Source organism: Fusarium fujikuroi, chromosome FFUJ_chr11 (assembly GCF_900079805.1).
Source record: "Fusarium fujikuroi IMI 58289 draft genome, chromosome FFUJ_chr11".
In the NCBI taxonomy this organism is placed as follows: Eukaryota; Fungi; Ascomycota; class Sordariomycetes; order Hypocreales; family Nectriaceae; genus Fusarium; species Fusarium fujikuroi.
In genome coordinates, this window is record NC_036632.1 from 2,043,575 (window position 1) to 2,065,605 (window position 22,031).

Here is a 22,031-nt window from a genome sequence, read left to right on the forward strand (position 1 = left end):
CCACTACAGCTACGACAGGCGGATATCTACTAAGTGAGCAAGGAACACCGATGAAAACGCGATAGCACTGTAAGATATATCCACTCACTGCAGCATCACATGCGTTTCGCATTGCGCAGAACTCCAAAGGGCCTTGAATCGTGCAGATACAGAAACTTCAGCGCCACGAGAGTGTCTACATATCACTCTGCGGGGTCTGTCACAACTCATTCTTCGCTGCAGTATCCTGTGGGCGACGGAGTCACATCTTGTGCGGAGTCATGAATCGCTACTTGCATAGCCAAGATCATAGCATAGCCTCAAATAAACCATCAATATATTGAAAAAGAAATCATCGTTCTAGCCTCAAACAAACTCTATACTCGCTATTGCGTCAAGGACCTCAACGCTCTATTTGGTCGCACCCTCCCGTTAGAATGTCGACGAATTCTATTGCAGCTCTGATTCTGAATATGATGATTCCTCGCCGTAGTGCGACTAAAGATGGCGCCGCACATATTACACGGGTAAGAGGGCCGTTGGCTCGACTTTTCCTTCTGGTGCCGCTTCAGGTTGCTCAGCGTCGTAAACAACTGTCCGTTACACCCGTGGTCCCAGCACCTGAGATCCTGTGCGTCTCGCTGGTGTGTTCCTGCAGTAGTGTGTGGTGTTGGCTCGCTTGGATCGGGGGCCGGTGGTGCGTTGATCGTCGTCGGCGCGCGTGTTGGCTGATTGGGCCATCTCTGTCAATGGGGAGATGGGGTAGGAATTGTCACTGCCACTATAAGATAAGATCCTGTTGGTTAGAGAGTGTTTTGCGTAAACGTGCATCTTGGCTTACTTGGCATCGTGATCGAAGGAGAAGAAATCGTCAAATGTATCGTCGCATAATAGAGGCAGTCGGTTTGAGAATACATCGTCTGTTAGATCTGTTGCGAAATTGAAGTCGTCGGTTGCAAAATCAATGGCTAAAAAACAATACAATAGATCAGTTGGTCTGCTTTGGAGGTGAAGCTATATGCGACCGCGGGGTTATAGACGGATTTGTTCTGGTACGCACCACTAATATCCGGGTGACGATTAGGTTCAGCACTGTCATTGGGGTGATCAAAGTCCACTGCGGGAAGAAGGGACTGGACACCCGCCATCCAGTCAGCAACGATTGGCCTGTCTCTGCCGTTCTTTGCTGGAGGAAACATTGTTTGTTTGTCTGTTGGTGGCTGAGCAATGCACTGCACGATGTATGTATGTATGTATGTGTCTGGACGAAATATCACGAAAGGAATAGCACATTAATCTTTGGTCTAGTGCTTTGGACCTTCGCGCGAACTCTGTTTATAACGTACTCGTCGTATGATGTGTACAAGAATTGGGGGCACTTGATTGATTAGCTGCCTACGTCAAGCATCTACATACTCGGCCGTCGCATTGTTTCTCGAAAGGGCCTGATCGCCAAGCCGGGTTCCATCCGGTAGGTGTCAGATTCATTGACTATTCTGCAGAATACGTACATGCAGAATGTCTCTCCTGTCAAAAACGCAGCATACAACCCCTTCGGCACGTAGTGAGCGTTGTATCGATCAAACTAAAGTTTGAATACGCGAAACCTTGGCCCCCATCAAAAAAAGATAGATACATTGTCTCTCTAGGACTCTCTTCTCATGCATGGGATGAGATGGAGGTGTCCTATTAGCTCGACCCTGGGCCTCAATGGGATTTTGCAGGGGAAGCATATGCGTCTCTGTCCTCCCATCATGCACAACAAAGTTCAGCGGTTAATAAGTGAGATACAACCTGCCTTTTGGAGGCAAACCAACCATGGCTTCCCCTTGTCTTCCCGACCTGGGTTAAAGTTGCGCGTCATCTGGTCTCCTCCCGGCAATTCGTGCCAAACCAACCAAACCTGTGGAGCTCAAACAGTGGGAACGAGTCAGACCGGCGGAGCAGAGCCGGGGATTATATGGCCAATAAGGTTACGCGGCTCTTATTATTAGTGAGCATTATCTTGGCAGAGAGCAGCGCCGCTGTTCCAGAACAGTGAGCATGTATGACAATATGTTGAGGTGACTTTTTGTTTTTTTTTCGGTCAGCAAACAAGAAAAAAAACTGGAACATGCATACACGCACTGCTTAATAAGGCTTACTGCCTCCCTCTTTGGAGATAGGCTCTCAGCAGGAGCTGAGCCCCAGTCCATCCCGTCCCCAGGGCTTAACTCCTACCGGCGCTGCGGTCATCATGCCCCCCATACCAACCAGAATGCACGCACGTATGCTGATGGATGGCACACCTGGTGAAACCACGGAGTGGTATCCGGATATCGCGTGGCACCTTGATTGGCTTTCTGCTCACCGCACGCAACCCCCCCAGCCCAGGCCAGCATGTCTCATTACAAAGGGCAACTGTACTTACATGCTGTACAAGCACTACTCGCCCACCCCACGATTATCCCACTGCGGCGAGTCCCGAGTCTATACTGCAAGGGGACTAATGACTCGGCACTGTTGCATCAGAAATTCGGCCGATAGGTTCATCGCGAGTTAATTCACTTTTAGTGCGGAAAGGGAAGACTATCAGAAGACGGCACGGACCGGCACGATAGGACATGATCGCTCAGAGATGGATGGATGCACGGCATTCACAACAATTAAGAAAAATCCCGTAATCCTTCAATCCTCAATCCTTTATTCCAGCAATCCAGGAATCCCACGCAATTAGCATTTGGAGCAGCTACTGTTTGTCCGATTTGAGGATAATTCCACATCAAATCATGTCTGTGTGATGGATTCAAGAAGATAGATGAGAGGCTTGACAGCTACAAAAATGTGTTCTTGATCAACCACTATTATAATTCCAATTCATCGGACCATCGGCATCACTGACCGCCACACCCAACTAAAACATACTAAGCCAAGCCATGATTCGCGACCTCCAAGGCGTAGTCTCCCTGCCTTCGTGGGACATGCCCATGTCGCATATGAAAACCCATTGGCTACCCTACGCGATCAGAATCTCGAGATCTATCACACCACCACCTTTACTAATCATCCTGCTGCTAGCTGCATTATCTCCGGTCAGTACCAAAATCAAGCCACTGCAACGGCGGCTAATCTGCAATAGGTAATCGGCTATGTCGTCTACTACGCCTTCTTCCACCCTCTGGCCAAGTACCCCGGCCCCTTCTGGGGAAAGTTTACAGGGCTCCGTGCAGCGTACCATGCCTGGATTGGGGATGTACATATCGACATGTGGAAATGTCATGAGAAATATGGTTCGTGTACCCAGCGTCCCATTCGCCTCGCTGCAGCATGCTTACGTTTCGCACCAGGGCCATATGTTCGCTACTCGCCAAATTACCTGCTAATGAACACGACTCAGGCATACAAAGGTTATTCCCCTCGCTTCGAGTCTCAAAGTTTATATAATCTGACTGATGCTATTCTTAGATGTCTACGGCCATAACAAGAACGTGCGCAAGAGCCTTGCTTATCTGGCCATGGTCCATAAAACTCCTAGCACCTTCACCCTGATGGATCGGCACGAGCATGCATGGAAAAAGCGGATCTTGAGCCAGAAGCTATCGGATTCAGCCATCCGATCCTTCGAGCCCAAGATCACGGGCATGATTGATCGCTTCTGCGAATACGTCTGCCCCGCTAGCACGGGCAAAGAAAACGCCGTGTCGAAGCCGTTCAACATGTCAGAAATGTGTAAGCTCGCCTTTCCATTGGTCGCCCTTGTACTCACTATTGGTCCCCGCTGACAGCACATGTTGTGTTACACAGGTGATTATCTTTTCTTTGACCTTGTAACTTCCATTGTCTTTGGTGAGAACTTCGACTTGATCCGAAGTCCGTGGTACCGTCATATCCCGCCTGCGCTCGCTCGCTCGAATGAGCGTATAAGCGTAATCGTTCAGTGGCCGTATGTTGTGTGGCGGCGTATGGACAAGGTTCTCTTCCGTAACTCCGTGGCTGGCCGGAAGGACTTTTTACGATTTGCTCACAACTTGGTCACCGAGAGAGTGCAGCGCGGGTCTGGGGATGATGTCTTGTCTGGCTTACTGGATGCTGCAGACCCAACTACAGGAAACAAACTGACCCAAGATGAAATCGTCGCCGAGAGTATTCTGATGCTCGTAGCTGGTGAGTACCCTTTCCTCCACGTATACACTCAACTAACGTCATCAGGCTCTGACACTTCATCAACCCTCTTGGCATCTTTGTTCTTCTATCTTACTAGAAACCCCGACAAGAAGGATCGTCTGACCCGTGAAGTCCGCTCCAAATTTTCAAGTCGAGAAGAAATCTGTCTCGGTCCAACCCTCAACTCCTGTCGCTTCCTCTACGCGTGTATCATGGAATGCTTACGCCTAACGCCCCCAGTTGCAGCAGCACCGTTCCGTGAGGTCCTCAAGGGCGGCATGATCGTTGACGGCCATTACGTCCCCGAGGGTACCAACGTTGGAACCGGTCTATTCAGTATTCAACACAACCAGGATTACTTTCACAATCCTTTCGAGTTTATTCCTGAAAGGTGGTTATCAGAGGGAAAGAATGCTAGACCTCATAACCCAGACGCTCATGTTCCGTTCTCCATTGGTCCTCGCGTTTGTCTTGGAAGGGCACTTGCTCACGCCGAACTTAGTCTTGCCATGGCTATCATCTGCTGGAAGATGGACTTCAACGTGGTCGAGAGCATGAAGGATATTGGAGCCGGCAACGAGAATGCCGAGTACGGTAGACACCGACCTGGAGAGTTCCAGTTGTATGATCATATTACATGCGCACGAAATGGGCCAATGGTTGAGTTTAGAGAGAGATCGTTCTGAGGCTATGGAGATAAATCAAACATGAATTTTCCCTATCAGCCGCAACCCCTGTATCACGATGATCTGTGGCCCTTGCTAGTCCATTTGATAGTTCCGTCAGAACCCTAAAACCGTTGAGAATCTTGATGAGGAATGCAAGTCATTGAATCAGAACTATAATCAAGGTTCCAGTCACTACGGCTCCGCTATACGCACTAATGAGGAGAGTTTGGGGAATCTCAATATGCACTATCAAATCTACCTACACCGACACCTCGACCTGCATAACCCAATGATTCCATGTGATGTTATCAACGTATTTCATTGGGCAAAAGCAGTCAGATATGACTGGCGGTAATGCTCACCCGGATCATCGGGCTCTCGGGCTTTAAGCTAGCCAACGTTGCAGGGGTTGCATCTAAGGACCACCCGCGCGGCCGCTGTAATCCCAGTAGTTATCGCCCTGGGCCCTGCATGTCCCGATGACGCAGTAGTAACCGCCGCCTCGGTTAGACTCGTTTGGTGAATACATGACAAACGGATCGCCAGTCGAGTCCCAGCCTCCGCCAACGGCACAAGAGTCTCTCTCCATGTTCTGCACGGTATCTATTGGTCAATTAGTCGATGCGCTTCTTTTGTGGGGCTCTGCATGCGAAAACCCTTGCATTACAACGTACAGGCAGTATGAGCGGTGTTGTACCAGACGCATACATCCTCGCCAGCGCTTCCGGTGCAGGTGTAGGTGTTTCCAGTGTTCCAGCTCTCGGAGACTGAGAAGCCGCCGCTAATCCAGCTCACGGGGGTGAGGGTAGCAGTCCATCCGATGGTGTACGAGATGGATTGGGAGTTGCCAACGCTGCAAGACTGGGCAGTTCCACAGTTTACAACTTCCTGCAAGTTGAGCCTCATTAGTGATAGTTCAAAGTATGGGGTTACAAGGGGGCTTGCTTACCGAAAGCTGCTTGTGGAAATAATTCTGGTGGGGATCGTCTGAACCATCCAGGTCAGTAAACTAACTCACGGATTACCATATTAAGAAGTGAGGGCTTACCATCGCCAACTAGGGAAGTCCTTGTCAAGACAGAGCAAGCCGGGGGATCGTTGATAGGATTAGCCTCGCGCTTTGCAAAGCCCGATGCCGAACCCTTGGAACTCAAGAACCGGAGAGCACCCTTAGCCTCATCCTTGTCATGGCAGTTGTCTTCGATCTTTGCCTTGTTGGGCTTCCAGACAAGTCCAGAACACTCGACAACGGTTGCTTGAGCGCTAAACTTCTTGGTGCAGATCGGGCCCCCCGAGTACTTTGCCTTGGAGTGGACGAGATACTTGTTAGCGCCGACAGTAAAGTTTCCAAAGCCGTTCTCATCGACATCTGTAAAGTCAATGCTGCTGGGGGCGTCAGAGATGAAACTCGAGCAGCTTTGGGCCAGCAGGGTAGAGCCGTCATATACGCTAAGAGCGGTTTGACTGGATGCTTTGGCGTGTTTCCATACGATTTGTACATCTGCACTTACAGCGGTTGCTGCTAGTGCCAATGCAACGAGAAGAGAACGCATGGTGATAGAGTTTAACGGTAGTTTGAGATTGAAGGAAGTAGAGTTTAAGGCTTGATGAGATTCTTTCTTGGCAGAGGACAATTCTTTCTTTATATACTCGACTACAGTGAGATCTCATCAGAGCTGAGCACCATATCCAGCAGGATCAGCATATTCATTCTCATTTCCTTGATACTGAACATCAGCGTCATTGCAATGATCCTTCTCGTCGTTTAGATAACCAAAGCTGCGATAACCCGCGATCTCATCATTCAACGTTGTGACGATAGTGGAGGCGGATGTACAAGCCACCAAAGGGTCCCAGCCTAGCTACAACAGCCTTGGCAGGTCAACTGCCGATCGGGACCTTTATAATCCAGCGCTAGATCCTTCAGTTTCACGATATTCGGCTGCCTAGACTTGTCCTTCCCCATTAAGGCAGTTTTACTCGATGACGTCAAGGGCGATCTTGGATCATCAGATGTTAGTGAGCCCATAAAGGAAAAGGCGGCGTGGCACAGGCACTCAGCCTTGTGAGGGTCCTGCCCGTGCACGATCCTTTGGTGGAACACGGCCCGGCTACACGGCATATTTAGTGCGCTCTTGGAAATCGAGCAAATGAATTGTTGTGCTAGGCGAGATCATGAGTGATGACGAAGACTACGGAGTGTCCATGGAGGGTTTCCGCGAAATAGTAGTATTGATGCTACTTTGCATGACTTGCGTTGCTATGCAAGGAATCCATATAGGTTGTATGCTCATCTATTAAAGTTTCCACGCGTGACAGCTGACGTTTCGATGGAACGTTGGGGTTATTTCCCTTATCTGATAGTATTTCCACCGACTCCCACGCGTAGCGTATCGGCTCCAACAGCGTCGTGGTAGTGGAGCCGTCAGGCATCAACCTCGTCGGAGCCGAATGTCCGACTGTCTATTCCGTGAGTTAAACTTTAATATTCCGAAAATACTTGGCACGACTAGGGACAAGTTGGTCTAAACCGAAACAGAAGGTGATACAGATCGTGTCGACATGGTTATGAGCCAAGGATGAGACCTGTATTTGGAATACTGGTGCCTGTTGCTCCATGTCGTGAAGGAGCCAATTATATGTCGAGTAAGCGCGTGAGTTGTCAACAGGGTAACGATCCACGGGTAATGCATGAGCACCAAACCAACCTTGGGCCAGGGCGCTAAGATCAAATTGAAGGGATCAGGTTTAAAGTGATTAATGATGAAATGACTCGGAATCATGAGAGGTCAGACCAGGTTTCGTAGACATTGAGTCAGAAAGTAGACTAATGATATATAATCTTAATAAAGACCAATGCGATCACCTACAGCACAACAATCACGCCACGTTCAAATCCAGAGCTTCATATTGGCAATCAGCCGTTAAAGTGAGATAAAAACAAACAATACAAGGAGTCGCTGGTAAAACAAAGTATGCAATGTACCTAGAAACTCTATGAGACTTTAATGTTGATGAACAAAGTAATTGAAACTACCCTATACTTGCTTATCGTGAGAAATTCATTGTTGGTGGATCGCACGCCATCACTGTCTATTGGTCAATGCCAAAAATACACATAAAGCCGCGCTACGTCCAAGCCAGCCATGGGTAAGGGCTATGCGACTTAAGCTAACTCGATGGAGAGCAGGCAGACTTCCACTTGAGTACCCACCTGTCAGACTGAATTTCATGAGTGACAAACAACATGTTTGTTATATCGAGTTAGTAAGGCGTGACATGCGAGTCGTAGGATAAGCGATAATATACCATCCGTACTCTGTAGAGCTGTTGGTGTTCGAGTCAGAAAATAGGGTTGACCATATGACGGATCCGCGAATCACATCGCCAACCCCGCTGCCGGTCAAACAATTCACCGACAACTTTATGCCGCTGTCAGATCTCGACAGTCTTCACCCAGCTTATAACATCATGATAAACAGAAAGATCCCTCTCGCATCTTACCTCTTTACACGCCTCAGACAGGCAGGTACAAGACGCGTATATGGCGTCCCAGGCGACTTCACCCTCCGAGCTCTCGACCATCTCCCACGTTCAGGGCTCAAGTTCGTCGGATGCTGCAACGAGCTGAACGCCGGATACGCAGCGGATGGGTATGCTCGCGCTCAGCGCCATCGCAAAGGATCTGGAATTGGGGCGTTGATAACGACTTATGGCGTCGGCGAGCTAAGTGCCGCTAATGCCGTCGCTGGAAGCTATGCGGAGTACTTGCCGGTTGTTCACATCGTCGGAACGCCTTCGCGACGCGCAAGGCAGGTCTCGTGTTCGTCTGTGGGCGGGAAGAAACCGCATTTGCATATTCATCATACGATGGCTGACTCCAGAATTGGGGTTTATCGCGAGATTGCGGAGAAGTTTACGGTTGCGCAGCTTGATCTTGCTGATACGACGCCGGAGGAGGTGCCAGCTCAGATCGATAGAGTTCTGTCCCAAGCGCTTCACCACAACCGACCGGTCTACATAGAGATGCCGTCAGATGTTGTAGAGACGGAAATATTGTCGGACAAACTAGATGATCCGATAGATCCGAATCCAGACACGGTTCGCAACCCTGACGCTGACAAAATGGCACAGGGTCTTCTACAGAAGCTTTATTCAGCCAAGCGACCTCTTATTATCGTCGATCGAGCTGAAGGTGCAGAGACGATCAGACAAGAGATCAACGAATTCGTTCGAAAATCAGGCATTCCTACAGTGTCTTTGCCATCAGGAGCTAGCATGGTGGATAATTCGCTGCCCAACTACTTTGGCGTTTACTCAGGCTCCATCGGAACGGTTGATTTGACGTCGGAAGTCAAATCAGCAGACCTTGTCTTGGCCTTTGGGTGTCAACTTTCTGATACACAAACGCTTGGTTGGGCGGTGTTGCCAGAACGAAATGTCATGACTCTCATTGGCAGGAACCATGTCGAGGACCAACCTGTTGACGTCCAAGATGTCCTCAAGGAGATGACTCAGAAGCTTGATACAACTCGGCTGCCACTTCAAGATACGTCCTCATGGGGGGACTTTGGAAACCAACCGCAGTTTGAGGTCTTTCCCAAGGCGTATATCATCCAAGATGAGTTCTATATCCACTTGAACAAACATCTACAACCCAACGACACAGTCTTGCTAGGCAATGCGACACCAATCATAGGAGGCCGCGATTTAGTTCTTCCACCATCTTCTCAGCTGATCGCATCTGGAATGTGGTTCTCAATCGGTCACATGCTCCCAGCCGCTCTTGGGGTCTCGCAAGCAAAGGCAGTCATGAAGTCCAAAGGTCGCACGATTCTGCTTGACGGGGACGGGAGCTTCCAGATGACAGCCCAAGAACTCAGCACTATTATTCACCAGCGCGCCAACGTGATTATCTTTATTATCAATAATAGCGGGTATACCTATGAAAGATACATCCATGGAATGCATGAGGCGTACAATGATGTGGCGCCTTGGAACTACAGTGCTGCACCTCAGTTATTTGGGGATGCACCGGAAGGGTATCTGATTCACTCTTGCAAAGTGAGAAATATGGAAGAATTGGATGAAGTTCTCAACTCCGAGGGCTTTGTTAAGGGCAAGGGCCTGACTCTTGTTGATGTTGAGATGGATATGTATGATATCTCCGAAAAGGCTAAGATTCTATTTGAGTTGGCTGGAAAGCAGCTGTGATAGAACATTTAGAGACATCCAGTTCTTCATATGCACTTAGAAAAAATGTTTATCTGAAGTAAGCCTGTCACACTTTGAACACAGAAATAATTCTCTGGAACTTGAAGCCCAGGTAGCTCGAAGTGAGTAACTAATAATTGGATCTATACTTGCGCCATAAGAAGGAAGCGGACTATATACATGAAACTATATCTACCAATGAAGTCATAACTCAAACAAACCACTAAAATCCCCGATCTAATTCAGAAGCTCGCTAAGATCTCGCTTCGCATTCCTCTTGATACCGCACTTGTTCAAGCAAGCATCAATGCCAAGAGCAATGTTTGCGGGAATATGCGGGCGGAAAGACTCAATATCCTTTCCATCAATAGTCTGGACACCGCCCAGAGTTGCTTGCACAACATCACCGTTAAGAGCGAAGAAATTCTGAGCGATCTGGTTCACACCAGGATCAGCATTGTCGAATGCAGCAACAAAGACAGCATCTTCGCAATCAGGGTTGAATTCTTGGTGAATAGCGCCCTGGGGAAAGACGGACATCTGGAAGGTATCCATCGTGTTGGCGATAGGCTTGGCGCCATTCTCAACGACGAAATTTGTGACAAGACGGCCTTTGACGATGATGTTAAGCTCCGTTGCTCGGTTGTGAACGTGAGCTGTGTTCATCCCGCAGGGTCCAAGGAAAGCTACTGTCATGGAGGCGCCGTTGCCGATGAGAGCGGGCATGGTCAGAGCAGTAGCTGACACAGACCTGCCGCCTTTGCCGGAAGCCTCTCCGGCTCCAGTGGCGGCCTTGAAGTCAAAGACAAAGTCGCCAGGCTGGTTGAGAAGCTTGACGCGCTCGGCTTGGGTAGGGGCAGTGATGATCTTGGAGATGAGGTCTCGGTCTCCACTTCGTGTGTTGATGGGCACAATGGGAGGAAGCATGTCATCGATGCTGTCACCTCGAGCGTGATGAGACGACTGAGCAGCCCGGGGAGCGGCGAGGGCAGAGCCGGCAAGAAGAAGGATTGACAAGAATTGCATTTTGGTTGATAATTATTATGTTTGGATGTGTAGAGGAATTGAAGAAAGATGTTAAGCTTAATAGGCTCTGATACTGTTAAGATAAAGTTGAAGAAGTTGTTGATGATGATATTTTCTTTTCATGGTGCTATACTCGACCTTATAACCATGTTCTCTCATCTCGTGAGAATCCGAGATTTACTTCGCGACGGTACGCGTATTTCGGGCAATCACTTGACGAGCCGTCAGCAGGAATGCATTAGTTCAAAATGTCATCTGGTCGCCGATGATAAGGCTGGACACAGCCGCACTTAATTATAAACATTTTCGGGTTCTAACCAATCAAACCTCTCCATTGCGGCTGGCCGATTACTCAGCCTCAACCGAAAGGATTTATTTAGATGGGCGCAACTCGCTAAAGATTTGTTGAATAATCAGGGCTGCCCTAAATAGGCTAGAGTGGGCCAGCATGCAAATTCCTTATGCTTAGTTATAAGGATTATGCTTGCTGTTAGGGCTCACAGTCAGCTTACTCCGGACGAAATGAGGTGTAAAATGATTGGCTATCTGAGGAGGCGGTGTCGGCGAGGGCTGAAATGCGGATGACAGGATTGCATTGCATGACAGTCTTGCAAAAGTTCTTTTAATCATGAATCCCACTGATCTAGATGACGATATAAGAAGATTCAGGCCCCGTGCCGATGAGTCTATTTGAAGAAGCCATACTAGCTTACGTCTTTGACTTTGTGTTCATCATGGATCTCAGTGCACCATCTGGTTATGAGTCTTACTCCAACCGACTCGACCCTCACGATGAATTCGATAACGGATATGTTGAGAAGAGTCCTCGTCCAGTTTCTGATACACAGCGACTTCTGAAGCAGCGCCGTGCGCCGCAGACCAAGAGCGCGAGTATCTTTGATACCACCAGGCTGGCCCTGCGTGTGCTCATCCTCCTACTTGACCTTAGCATTCTGAGTCTTCTAGCCCATGGAGTCAGCGTCTGGAAGACGACGCATAACTCTGTGGACAGGAACGAGGATGGCTGGGTGAGAACGCGTTGGGCTTCGATCAAGATGCTCTCGACGTGGCTGATGCTGGCAATCGCAGCGTTTGCATCCTTTGTTCAGATGGTGGCTCTAGCGACGCGCCTCACCTTTGTAAGTTCCTAGCTCAATTATACTTGGTGGATGATGTTCTAACAAAAGAAAGCTCCGCTCTATACGCGACGGCTTGATACACACCAGCGCCGTCCTTGCCAGCTCTGGTGTTGTCATCGCCGGCTGGATTGCGGCAACTGTTTACTTCATCGTTGATAAGGAAGTACTTCAGAATAACCACTGGGACCTCTGGTCTTGGTCATGCCGGAACAGCTCGCGGCAGAGCTATATTCCTTGGGCTGGTTTATGCGCGGAACTGGTAAGTTAAGCTGCTACTTAGTGCACGCTTTCTATATATTGACGCTTTCTTTCATAGTCTTATACCTTTATCGCAGGTCTTGTTGTTATAGTATTGGAGATTGTTAGCTTGGTTCTGTTCATCATTGCATTACGAGGGATTAACATTTTGGGAAAGTATAATAGAGCTAGCTTAGGTTAGTTCTATAGTCAGCCACTCTAAGTAATAGCAGCTATTATTTTAATCGTGGCGTTGAGGTTGGTACGTGGTACCTTGGCGATGTCAGTAGAATAGGCCTCTCACTCCTTCCAAGTGTCACGGGATCACGGCAATAGAAATCTCTTCACAGTATCCATTAAGTGCTTTTGCCCTCATTAGTCTCCTTGGGGAGGACGCAATACTATATTCTACTGTCGAAACAATGGTTTTCTACTAGCAGCACTTCCATTATGAATACGTCAGATATAATTACTAATAGCAGGGTGCACATCACTTCTGTCTATTCTATATGAGGCCATCCAGCTCTTTAATCATTTTGAATGAGTAACCATTTCACATATTGCCCTGGCGAGAATGTAAGACCGAGGTAAATGTCTCCCCTGGTAGGTAATAGCTTCGTTGGGTACCAAGGCTGACCCTGGAATATAGCCTCTTCTGTCTAAGGATGTGGATTTTCTTTTGCATCCCCTTTTCTCCTCTTTCAACTCTTGCCCGGAAGTTTATTCGAGCATCCTGTTGCAATACCCCACTCCTGTGACTTCCATCCAGGTTCACGTCTACAGCTTGTCAACGTCCACTAACTCTGACAACAGATGACTGGGGCCTTTTCGGGATATGGTAAAGCCTTGCCTTCCTTCTCAGTCGGTGTGCTATCATCCCAGTCGGTACCATCTATCACGATCGCGGTGATGAGGCTGTTATGTGACTCCTTGGCAATAGCCAGGGACTTGTCGAACGCGCGTACGGTATCTATAGCGACAAGTCTCTGGACAAGGGGATAGACTGGGTGCGATTCGACGACGAATAGCTCCAATGATCGCCACGTGGATATGCCTTCACTTTTCCGAGCCCATGCCAACATCATCAATCTTCATTGGTGCATCACAATGCATATTCGTACTCCATGAGTCGCCAAAACCCCCAACTAGTCCCTCGACTCAACGGACTTTTGCTGATTGTCCGTCGGCCGTTGCATCGTCGTCGTAAACCTCTCTGTTTCCTTCGATATGGAGTCGTCGCTTTCGCTAAAGGCTTGGCACTAGTGGGAATGCGAGGCCGTTTTATCCACGGGAGATAGACATTCAAGGGTCGGAAGCCGCGGAACTCGCCAAGAGAGAGTGCAGTGCGTGTCCATGGGGTTGTACCCTTGAATCAAGGGTCTTGAATCGCTAGCGTTGAAGTTTAAACTACCTGGAAGAGCGATTCTAGATCCCGAGGTGATTGCCGAGTCACTTCAAGATCGGTGAAGAGTGGAAGACACGCCCTGAGAGATTTGGAGTGATTATGGCGGTCAGTTGATGAGTGGCGTGAAGCTTTCTGTATATCGAGCACATTCCACTGACGGTTGTATAAGGCTAACACTAGGTATCTCATGACTCTAATCAGCACAACGATATCTCCCCCTTTCAGTCACAGGCCTCGCAGTTGCATCCACCATTTTCCTCAAACATATCATGCCATTTCCATATCAAGCCTTGTCCTTGCCAAAGTTGTCGGCAGCATCATTCGCCTCCATGATGGCCTGTCTCGCACCAGTCCAAGGTTTCCTCCCCCGACCAGTGTCAAACAATCTCAAAACATGAGCTGACAAAATACCCGTCATCAGCTTATTATACAATTCTCTATCCTTCCACCAAAGCTTCCAGCACCTCCCGTTGGTCCAATTTCCCAAATGATCATAAAGACCTGTCCCAGCGACATCGTTCAACCACTTGTCAAATTCTTTGTGTCCAATGACACCCGTGAACTTGACATCACCGCCCTTGCTAAGCTTGACAATGTTTTCGATGAAGGCATCGGCGTCTTTGTTCATCTCTGCAGGAGAGGGCATTGGATATTTATCTCCCCAGAGCTGAGCCAAGGCCATGGTCATCAAGTCGTAGAGCTGCCAGGCCGGCCGTTTCGCCAATGTTGTTCCGAGGAACGCCAACTGGTGAGGACACTGAATGGACATGAAGCCTCTGTATAGGCGAGCGACGCGTCTATCAGCGGTGTAGTGAGGTTGAAGCTTTGCGAAAGAGCTGGGTGATAGATCCACGTTGTAGGGGTCGTAGTCTTTGGGAATGAATGAGGCCAAGTCTGGCGACAGACCGGTACAGAAGAGTATCAGGTCAATATCGGTTGCTTCACTGCCGTCGACGAACTTGACCGACTTGGGACCATTGATCTCGGCAATGCCTGGAGCACTTCGTAGTCTGCCTCATGTCAGTATGAACGGGAGAGATGATGAATCCTGTAGACGAACCTTCCACTCAAGAAATAACCAGCCAAATCATCGCTCACAGTCGGTATCATGTGTTTCGGCCCAGGCATCTTGCGCCCATCTGTAAAAGCAGGGTGCGACGACAGGCCTGGAAAGTTGTCCTGTTGGATCTTCTTTAATTCGCTGAAGAAGATGATGGACATGAGCCATGCGTTGACTTCTTGAAGAAAAAAGATTAATTGAAGGAGTCTAAACGAGAGCGTAAACTCCAAGACCTTGTTGTCTTTGGTGATGCGAGGTAGAATGAGAACCTTTTGCCGATGAGATACGATGAGTTTATTCGCACCCGCCTTGTGAAAGCCAGAGATGGAATCTGCTGCAGTGCTACCGAGGCCGACGATGAGAACATTCTTGCCCTTGTACTTGGCAGGATTCTTGAAGGCTTGAGAATGGAGTACTTCACCCTTGAAGCCTTCAATGCCTTTGACGTCGGGAATTGATGGCTTGGTAAAAGATCCAGTCGCGAGGATCAATCGCTCAAATGTGTCTTCCTGGATTCCAGCTTCGGGCTTGCTGCTTGAGCGATATGAGAGACGCCACATTTTGGAGGTTTCGTCGCGTGAGACGCCGACGACTTCTGTGCCGAATTTGATGTGATGAACGAGCTTGAACTCTTTGGCGTATGATTGGAAGTATGCTTCAATCTGTTCGCCAGTTGGATACATAGGATATGCTGCAAAATATCAGCAATGACTCAGTAAGTGAGCGAAAAGAGGGTGACTTACATTCTGGCATGGGAAAGTCGGTCATGACGCCCTGTAACTGTCAGTATAGCCCCAATAGTAATAGTCGATTACTGGGAGAACGAACCGTGAGCTTCGATGTATTCGTGATTGTCCCAGGCAATACGCAAGTCTGTGTAGGATCAGACGTGATATGCCACAGGCCGCCGACATATTCATTGCGTTCAAACGTGGTAACGTCGAGGCCCTCTTCGACAAAGTTCTTGGTCGCGATCAAGCCCAGGGGGCCAGCGCCCACGATCGCGACCCTCTTCCGCAAGCCATCTGAGCCAAGGTTCATCATTGTACAGCTGCAAAAGGTGGCCTGTAGTATCACCTGTAAAAAGAAATTGATCAATACGACCAAGAGGGGTTTCTTTAGGCTGACATTCAACATTACAATATTCTATATATACAAAAGCTCTTCGGGATGCGACTTGGCCAATTCGTCCGCACAGGGAAAACTCTCAGTGAGAAAGCACCGAGAATTGCGTTATGAGGCGCAAGAAATGGCTTGGCTGCGTCAGCAAGCGCCTGGGAGTCACTTTTCTCAGGTCATTTTGGGGATCGGGTACCGATTCGTCCGCTCTTTTGTTGGGGGGAAGACAATCCGCCAATCCCAATAATCCTGTAGCTTACTACGAGATTCCCGCAATCCCGCAATCCTAATCCTGTCATCCCTCAGCGAACCCAAGTCCGCGATACTTGTCGGGCAGATGTTAGATCGGTTGCATCTTCAGCAGGTATTTCCTGCAGTCAGTGGTTAAGCCACTGAGTCGCTTCTACCGTAGCGCTGTTGCCCCCATGTCGTTTTCATCTCAGTGCATCAGACCACTATAATGCCCACTGAAAGACACAGCACAGGCCCTATAGGGCTGTTATACAGTTCATATTCAGAAAAAGACCACCATTGAGCGTCATGGCGACTATTGACAAATGATCAATTCGTATCTTTGGCAATCTCAAGCGACATAATCGTACAGAATGCGCGCAGTCTCACCAACACTCCCCTTCTTGAACGCAACACGCGCCGTCCATCTTCCCTTCTGAACCCCCCAAACCTGCTCATTCTGCCACGGTTCAGCACTACCAGCCCCCGCGCTCTTGATGCTAATGCGAACGACCCTCGTCGTCTTCTCATCATAACCCTCCCAGCCTTGCTTGAGAAACTCAGCGACATCTCCGATAGTATTAGGCTCCTTGATCAATTCTTCAATCGTGCACATCCAAATGCGACTCTTTGTCTTCCCGATCATGGGCTCGTCTTTCTCCTGCTCGATGCCATCCATCACGCGCACGTCAGTGTTGTCAGTTTGGAAGCCAACGGCTCGTAGAGGTGCTGCTCCAATGATACCGAGACCCATTACGGAGGATGTGAGCTTGAAGCGGTAGTGTGAGGATGCATTGTTTGGATCAACGGGTTCCACGATGATGTGAATTTTGATCTTGGCTATGCTGATGACTTTGCGGATGGCATATGGAACGCCTTGCTAAACTCATTCAAATGAGGATTAATTAGATCTTGTGACTTGTATAAGAGGTAAGAATAATCCAGATTTGATCTCTCGGAGAGTTGGGTAGAGATGGACGATTCAACATATGTTTCTTACCAGGGCTTGAATTGGGTCTTGAGAACCGCTCTCTTGGTTATTCTTGGAGTCGTTAGCATATGATATTCTCCATCAGAAAGGATCTGGCGTGTGATTGAAACGCACCTGCATAAACACAGCATCGAAGTTTGGCAGAGCCAAGTCCTTTGGCACAGTCATGGCGTCGATTGTTGGAGCTTGATGGGTAAGCTTTTGGGATTTAGATTTCGCGCCTAATACGTGTCTATTTTATATCAAGCAGGATCAATCCCGAGACCTGGTTTGTTCCGAGCTTTTTAGAATGTACTTCGAAGCTCGGGGAGATTATACCCCGATTAGCATATCGACTTGTTGCTTATCTTTAGCTTACTAGAGTGTCTCGAGAATGGGAAATGCTTAGTTGAAAACACCTCATGCTCACTTTTATACATTTTCCTGGCTTCACTAATAGCTCCAGTTTATATCTAGTTGTATGGTGAGGATGAGATCCTGAAGAGTTCGCCATTTCCGTCCCGTGTAGCCCAGTGATTGAGTCCTGAATGAACCAGTACCATAGTAACTATTCGATCTTCATGCGATCAACCGCTCCAAAACCTCTGACTCGAGTGTATCCCGCTTTGGTAGCCACCACGTTGACATAACCACTGAACTGCGATGGAAACCCGGTATTTTCATCAGCTTCGATGACCTGATCAGGCCTAGGGCTCGTAACGCGGAGTTCCGTATCTTCCCACTGAATGGTCCATTCCTGCGGGTACTCAAGGCCTGTATCTGGTGATATCCAGATGTTGGTACTCGAAGCCGTCAAGGTTATAGGAACCACTGAGTCTCGACCGTTGAGCGAACTTCTGACCGTAGCAAACATTTTCTGGCCATCCACGCGATCCTCCCACTTCCAAGCACACATAAGCGAGATATCCAACCATTCTGATTCTTCGAAATGAAGCATAATCCAATCGAAGGAGTCCTGCAGCGAGCCGTATTGCCTATCGTACCACGCGAAGGACTTTTCCGGGACAATGTCAACCTTTTCGCCATTGACTTTGAGCGAGCCTTCGGTGCGTCCTCTAGGGACTGACCACTCCCAGCCAAGTCCCCCGCCGACTTGATATGACCCGAGAGCCGCGTTGAGCAAGATGGGAGACGTGAAATTGAAGTCAAAGTCAAACTCCACGTTGTCCGCCGAACTGTAAGTGTGAAGACCATGTAGCGGATTCTTGTCGATCGCCTCCATTCCATAATCCTCAAAGTTCGCTCGGAAATCACCATCGCCAGTCCAAAAAGTAGTGTTATCCGGAGCAATTCGATCGTATTTGTGGAAGATCGTGGGGTCGGTCAGATCAAGCACTGATGCTCGGTACACTGGCTTAGAGCCCTCGATATCAGAGGCGTAGCTCATCAAGTGAGAAGCGATGTAGTAGTCGTGGCCATTGGAGCCATGAACAAATGCGTTGATCCAGAATGAGCCATCGATTTGAGTCCATCCTTTGTGTTGAGAGTCAGATATGTTGAAGTTAAGAGGATACAAGTCGATCTGGGGGATGTTAGTGGACGGTCTAAGTGAGATCAGAGACTACTCACTGCGCCATTGAGGGTGAGGTTCGCATTATCTGGGGGTAAAAGGGGGCGGACAGGAGGTGCAACACCTGAGAGAACAGTCGCCGACGAGAACGTCAAGAGGAAAAGGCTGGTCCTCATTGTGAAATGAATCTTGGTTGGGTGGGAGTGTTACCAAATGGTTTGTCTGGGTTGAGGCTATAGTATCTTCTGTTATAGCAGAGATACATGCCCTTTTTATACAATTTTTCATACTTTCAGCACTCTAAGATAATAACATCGAAATGCAAATTCGATTTATCTACGAATCGAGATCTTCAACTCAAGATCAATGCTTATGAGAATTCTTAACAAGATAATGTAATAATTACAAAGGTGACACGAGAAATTACTAACTATGAAAAGCCATGTCGATCAAAGATTTACCCAACATCGAAGTTCTTGATCTTAGCGTTAGACTCGGCATGAGGCGGACGGCCGTGACATAATCCTCATGCAGGTGAAGTGTCAGCAATCCGGCGCAGCATTTTTCTAGATGCAGTTAATGCATGCAGCGCCAAGCATTGGATTGTACAGAACACCATATCATTTAGTGTAGTTGCTCCTAGTTAGACGTCTTCCTATGATCTTTGCCTGTATTAACTATTCCAAAGTCTCGCGTCAACATCAGATGTAAAGTTGGCGAAGGTTTCAGCTCCGACGACAGTCGTACTGCTAGACCATCCGTCACCAGCACAAGTCGATGCTGTCCCTGTACCATGCATCAATGAGTCTATTCCACTGTCATCATCGCTCCCCATTGCCATCTCAGCCAACGAGGCCTGTTTGACAATACATGATATTTCCGAAAAGTCGAGCTGAGCCTCTGACGTGATCGCAATAAAGTCTGTTTCTGAACCTACGAGTCCCTTCGACGTAATCCAGCTCTTCATCCCAGCAACAGCTAGTGCGCCTTCTGTGTTAACAAGCTGTCGTGTGTCTTCGTATATGTTCTTTGTTGCTATCAACACCTCGTTCATAGTAACTTGGACTATGTCATCTATAACATCACTGCAGATCCGGGCGACTTTTGCGCAGACGTTCCTCGATAGTAGGTGCTCTTCCAGTGTCGACTGCCCCTTGAGGTGCATCAATCTTGAGATGTCTACTGAGTCGTGAAGTTGTACTCCGATGACTTTGATGTGGGGAGCAATACGCTTGAGATATATGCCTAGGCCGGCTATCAAGGTGCCGCAAGCAATCGGACAGAAGACCGCGTAGACCTGAGAGTGAATCGTCTGTTGTATTATCTCCTGTCCAACCGTCCCGTGACCTGCGATGATATATTCATCTCCAGGTCGAGGAATGAAAATCAGGTCATGAAGTGATTGAAGCCGCAAGGACTCCTTCTTCGTGGCATCGGCACTCAGTCCGTACAACTTTACCGTACTCCCGAGACGCTTCAATTCCTTGATCTTGGCCTTTGCAGCATTCTCTGGCAAAACTATTATCGATGGCGTTTGACACTCCTTTGCCGCGTATGATACAGCTAGGGCGTCGGCTACGAGACTTTAGATACGGGCTTGTGTATTCTGGGACTTGACTTACACGCAGAAGATGTTATCACGCCTTTCCACCTCCGTTCCTTATCCAAGTTAGCCATTCTATTATATATCCCCCTCAGCCTGTAGGAGTATCCAGGTTGTGTATCTTCTCGTTTGAACATGACATTGCATCCAAGTTCTTCACTGAGTCCATGGGCTTTAGTCAAAGGGGTAGGATTCGCTACCCCATGCACCCTTGCAGTCAGGATAAGCTGCATATACTGTGCCAGGTTAGCTTCAGCTGTAGCTAAGCATTTGATGCTGCCCAGATCATACATCGGTCAAGTCTCGTGAGTGGTTACAGATCGCGGAAGTGGGAGACGGGTCCACAAGGCTTGATTGCCAACTGTTGATATCATCGTGTTTCGGTGAGCGGCTCAGCGAACCGTGCTTTTCGAAAGAAAAGGAATAGGAACTTGACCGCTGGTACATTTTATCGAAAACAGTAGACACAGGCCGAGATAATATGAAGTTGTCATACGCGAGTTCTTGGTGGTGAGATTGGTTGTATACAATGAGCTCCGGCGCATCGAAAATGTTGATTCGGCGTAAATTGGAGTCACAGAATGAACACTTCTAGGTACCAAGGAGACTTATGAACAGGTCAAGATAGGATGAGTTTTTTGTCGGCCTCTTAGCAGATCTTGTGTTTTGGCATGGAGCATGGCCTTTCTACCAGATCAAGGACATTAATACTATACACAATTGATCTAATAAAGATACTAGGTATGGCTAAAAGCCGTGTACGTACTCATAAAGATACAGGTGGTGGTCTTGCAAATTAGAGATCCTTAAATGACATGCAGGATCCGATGGGGTAACTTTGTCCCGATGATCAGGCCGACTGCATACTTAGCCTTGGCAGATCATCCTGCATGATCTTGATCTCACCTCAGGTTCAGCAGATCTACCGTATTGGGGTTACATATATGTTTAAATTACTAATTCTCAGAGATAAGAACAGTTAGTAATAAATATACAATTTTTAGTAATACCAGTTATAAGATGCAAGCAAGATAAAAGCTCCCTTAAGTCCTCCAAACTGGCATAATCGCAACAACCAGTAACTGCAAGAGTAGTATACATATAAACCAGAAAATCAGTCTGTTATTATAGAAATTAAGATCTTTCTAAATTTTATTACATATACTTAAACCAAACCTTTAAGCTCTACCTGGTCCTCTAGAGAGGTAGCTCTAAGTAAACAGCATATTTAAAACATACCATAATGTATAAATAATTAAAATCAAAAGTTAAGTTAAATAGAATCTCCTCAAGTTCATATTTCCTTCTATATAGTATAACTAAATATATAATTCTGACTTCTCTAGTGGATTATTCAATTAAGTTGTAAGAATTCTTGGTCTTGATGTACCGTACGGAGTACTCAAGTTGAGATAATACACTGGGCTCAGGGTAGCTATAGAGGTCCGATGTATTGAAAACACCAACAAGAGACAAAAGAACTCTACGATAAGCTCCACCACGATGGCACTGAAATGAACAAAAAGGCATAAATCATTGCGTGCACCAATAAACAGGAGAGGGTAGCGTGCCCATAAGAGGGAGAGGCTTCTGTAAGTCTCGTTTGCTGCTGGAACCAGGTGCATTTAAAAGGAGCTGGATATGGGTCGGGTCACGCGACAACACGACCGCCAACAAACAATTGCATTGGGGCAAACAGCATAAAG

The 22,031-nt window shown here is 47.9% G+C and overlaps 10 protein-coding genes; 3 read left to right on the plus strand and 7 right to left on the minus strand.

Moving 5' to 3' along the window:
* Positions 1 to 579: 579 nt before the first annotated feature.
* Positions 580 to 1,178, minus strand: FFUJ_12009 (uncharacterized protein; the record flags this gene model as incomplete). XM_023570971.1 has 3 exons in its annotated part: positions 580 to 760; positions 821 to 947; positions 1,040 to 1,178. 3 exons carry the CDS (start codon positions 1,176 to 1,178, stop codon positions 580 to 582), a joined length of 447 nt encoding a protein of 148 aa, XP_023438003.1.
* Positions 1,179 to 2,894: 1,716 nt separating this feature from the next.
* Positions 2,895 to 4,808, plus strand: FFUJ_12010 (related to benzoate 4-monooxygenase cytochrome P450; the record flags this gene model as incomplete). XM_023570972.1 has 6 exons in its annotated part: positions 2,895 to 3,050; positions 3,098 to 3,248; positions 3,306 to 3,365; positions 3,424 to 3,687; positions 3,763 to 4,122; positions 4,168 to 4,808. The coding sequence occupies 6 exons, from the start codon at positions 2,895 to 2,897 to the stop codon at positions 4,806 to 4,808; spliced, it is 1,632 nt and encodes a 543-aa protein (XP_023438004.1).
* Positions 4,809 to 5,205: 397 nt separating this feature from the next.
* On the minus strand, positions 5,206 to 6,343 carry FFUJ_12011 (uncharacterized protein; the record flags this gene model as incomplete). XM_023570975.1 has 4 exons in its annotated part: positions 5,206 to 5,393; positions 5,465 to 5,678; positions 5,740 to 5,777; positions 5,839 to 6,343. The coding sequence occupies 4 exons, from the start codon at positions 6,341 to 6,343 to the stop codon at positions 5,206 to 5,208; spliced, it is 945 nt and encodes a 314-aa protein (XP_023438005.1).
* Positions 6,344 to 8,153: 1,810 nt separating this feature from the next.
* On the plus strand, positions 8,154 to 10,004 carry FFUJ_12012 (related to THI3-positive regulation factor of thiamin metabolism; the record flags this gene model as incomplete). Its single annotated transcript, XM_023570976.1, has 1 exon — positions 8,154 to 10,004. The coding sequence occupies one exon, from the start codon at positions 8,154 to 8,156 to the stop codon at positions 10,002 to 10,004; it is 1,851 nt and encodes a 616-aa protein (XP_023438006.1).
* Positions 10,005 to 10,241: 237 nt separating this feature from the next.
* Positions 10,242 to 11,030, minus strand: FFUJ_12013 (probable spherulin 1A precursor; the record flags this gene model as incomplete). The annotated part of the gene is made up of 1 exon (XM_023570977.1): positions 10,242 to 11,030. The coding sequence occupies one exon, from the start codon at positions 11,028 to 11,030 to the stop codon at positions 10,242 to 10,244; it is 789 nt and encodes a 262-aa protein (XP_023438007.1).
* Positions 11,031 to 11,764: 734 nt separating this feature from the next.
* FFUJ_12014 (uncharacterized protein) lies at positions 11,765 to 12,608 on the plus strand (the record flags this gene model as incomplete). XM_023570978.1 has 3 exons in its annotated part: positions 11,765 to 12,169; positions 12,222 to 12,428; positions 12,486 to 12,608. The coding sequence occupies 3 exons, from the start codon at positions 11,765 to 11,767 to the stop codon at positions 12,606 to 12,608; spliced, it is 735 nt and encodes a 244-aa protein (XP_023438008.1).
* A 1,486-nt stretch (positions 12,609 to 14,094) lies between these two features.
* Positions 14,095 to 15,912, minus strand: FFUJ_12015 (related to monooxygenase; the record flags this gene model as incomplete). XM_023570979.1 has 4 exons in its annotated part: positions 14,095 to 14,821; positions 14,872 to 15,562; positions 15,615 to 15,645; positions 15,700 to 15,912. 4 exons carry the CDS (start codon positions 15,910 to 15,912, stop codon positions 14,095 to 14,097), a joined length of 1,662 nt encoding a protein of 553 aa, XP_023438009.1.
* Positions 15,913 to 16,573: 661 nt separating this feature from the next.
* FFUJ_12016 (uncharacterized protein) lies at positions 16,574 to 17,380 on the minus strand (the record flags this gene model as incomplete). XM_023570980.1 has 3 exons in its annotated part: positions 16,574 to 17,101; positions 17,222 to 17,263; positions 17,327 to 17,380. The coding sequence occupies 3 exons, from the start codon at positions 17,378 to 17,380 to the stop codon at positions 16,574 to 16,576; spliced, it is 624 nt and encodes a 207-aa protein (XP_023438010.1).
* Positions 17,381 to 17,759: 379 nt separating this feature from the next.
* Positions 17,760 to 18,898, minus strand: FFUJ_12017 (uncharacterized protein; the record flags this gene model as incomplete). XM_023570981.1 has 2 exons in its annotated part: positions 17,760 to 18,734; positions 18,782 to 18,898. 2 exons carry the CDS (start codon positions 18,896 to 18,898, stop codon positions 17,760 to 17,762), a joined length of 1,092 nt encoding a protein of 363 aa, XP_023438011.1.
* A 497-nt stretch (positions 18,899 to 19,395) lies between these two features.
* Positions 19,396 to 20,618, minus strand: FFUJ_12018 (probable threonine dehydratase, mitochondrial precursor; the record flags this gene model as incomplete). XM_023570982.1 has 2 exons in its annotated part: positions 19,396 to 20,297; positions 20,345 to 20,618. The coding sequence occupies 2 exons, from the start codon at positions 20,616 to 20,618 to the stop codon at positions 19,396 to 19,398; spliced, it is 1,176 nt and encodes a 391-aa protein (XP_023438012.1).
* Between the last annotated feature and the right edge of the window lie 1,413 nt (positions 20,619 to 22,031).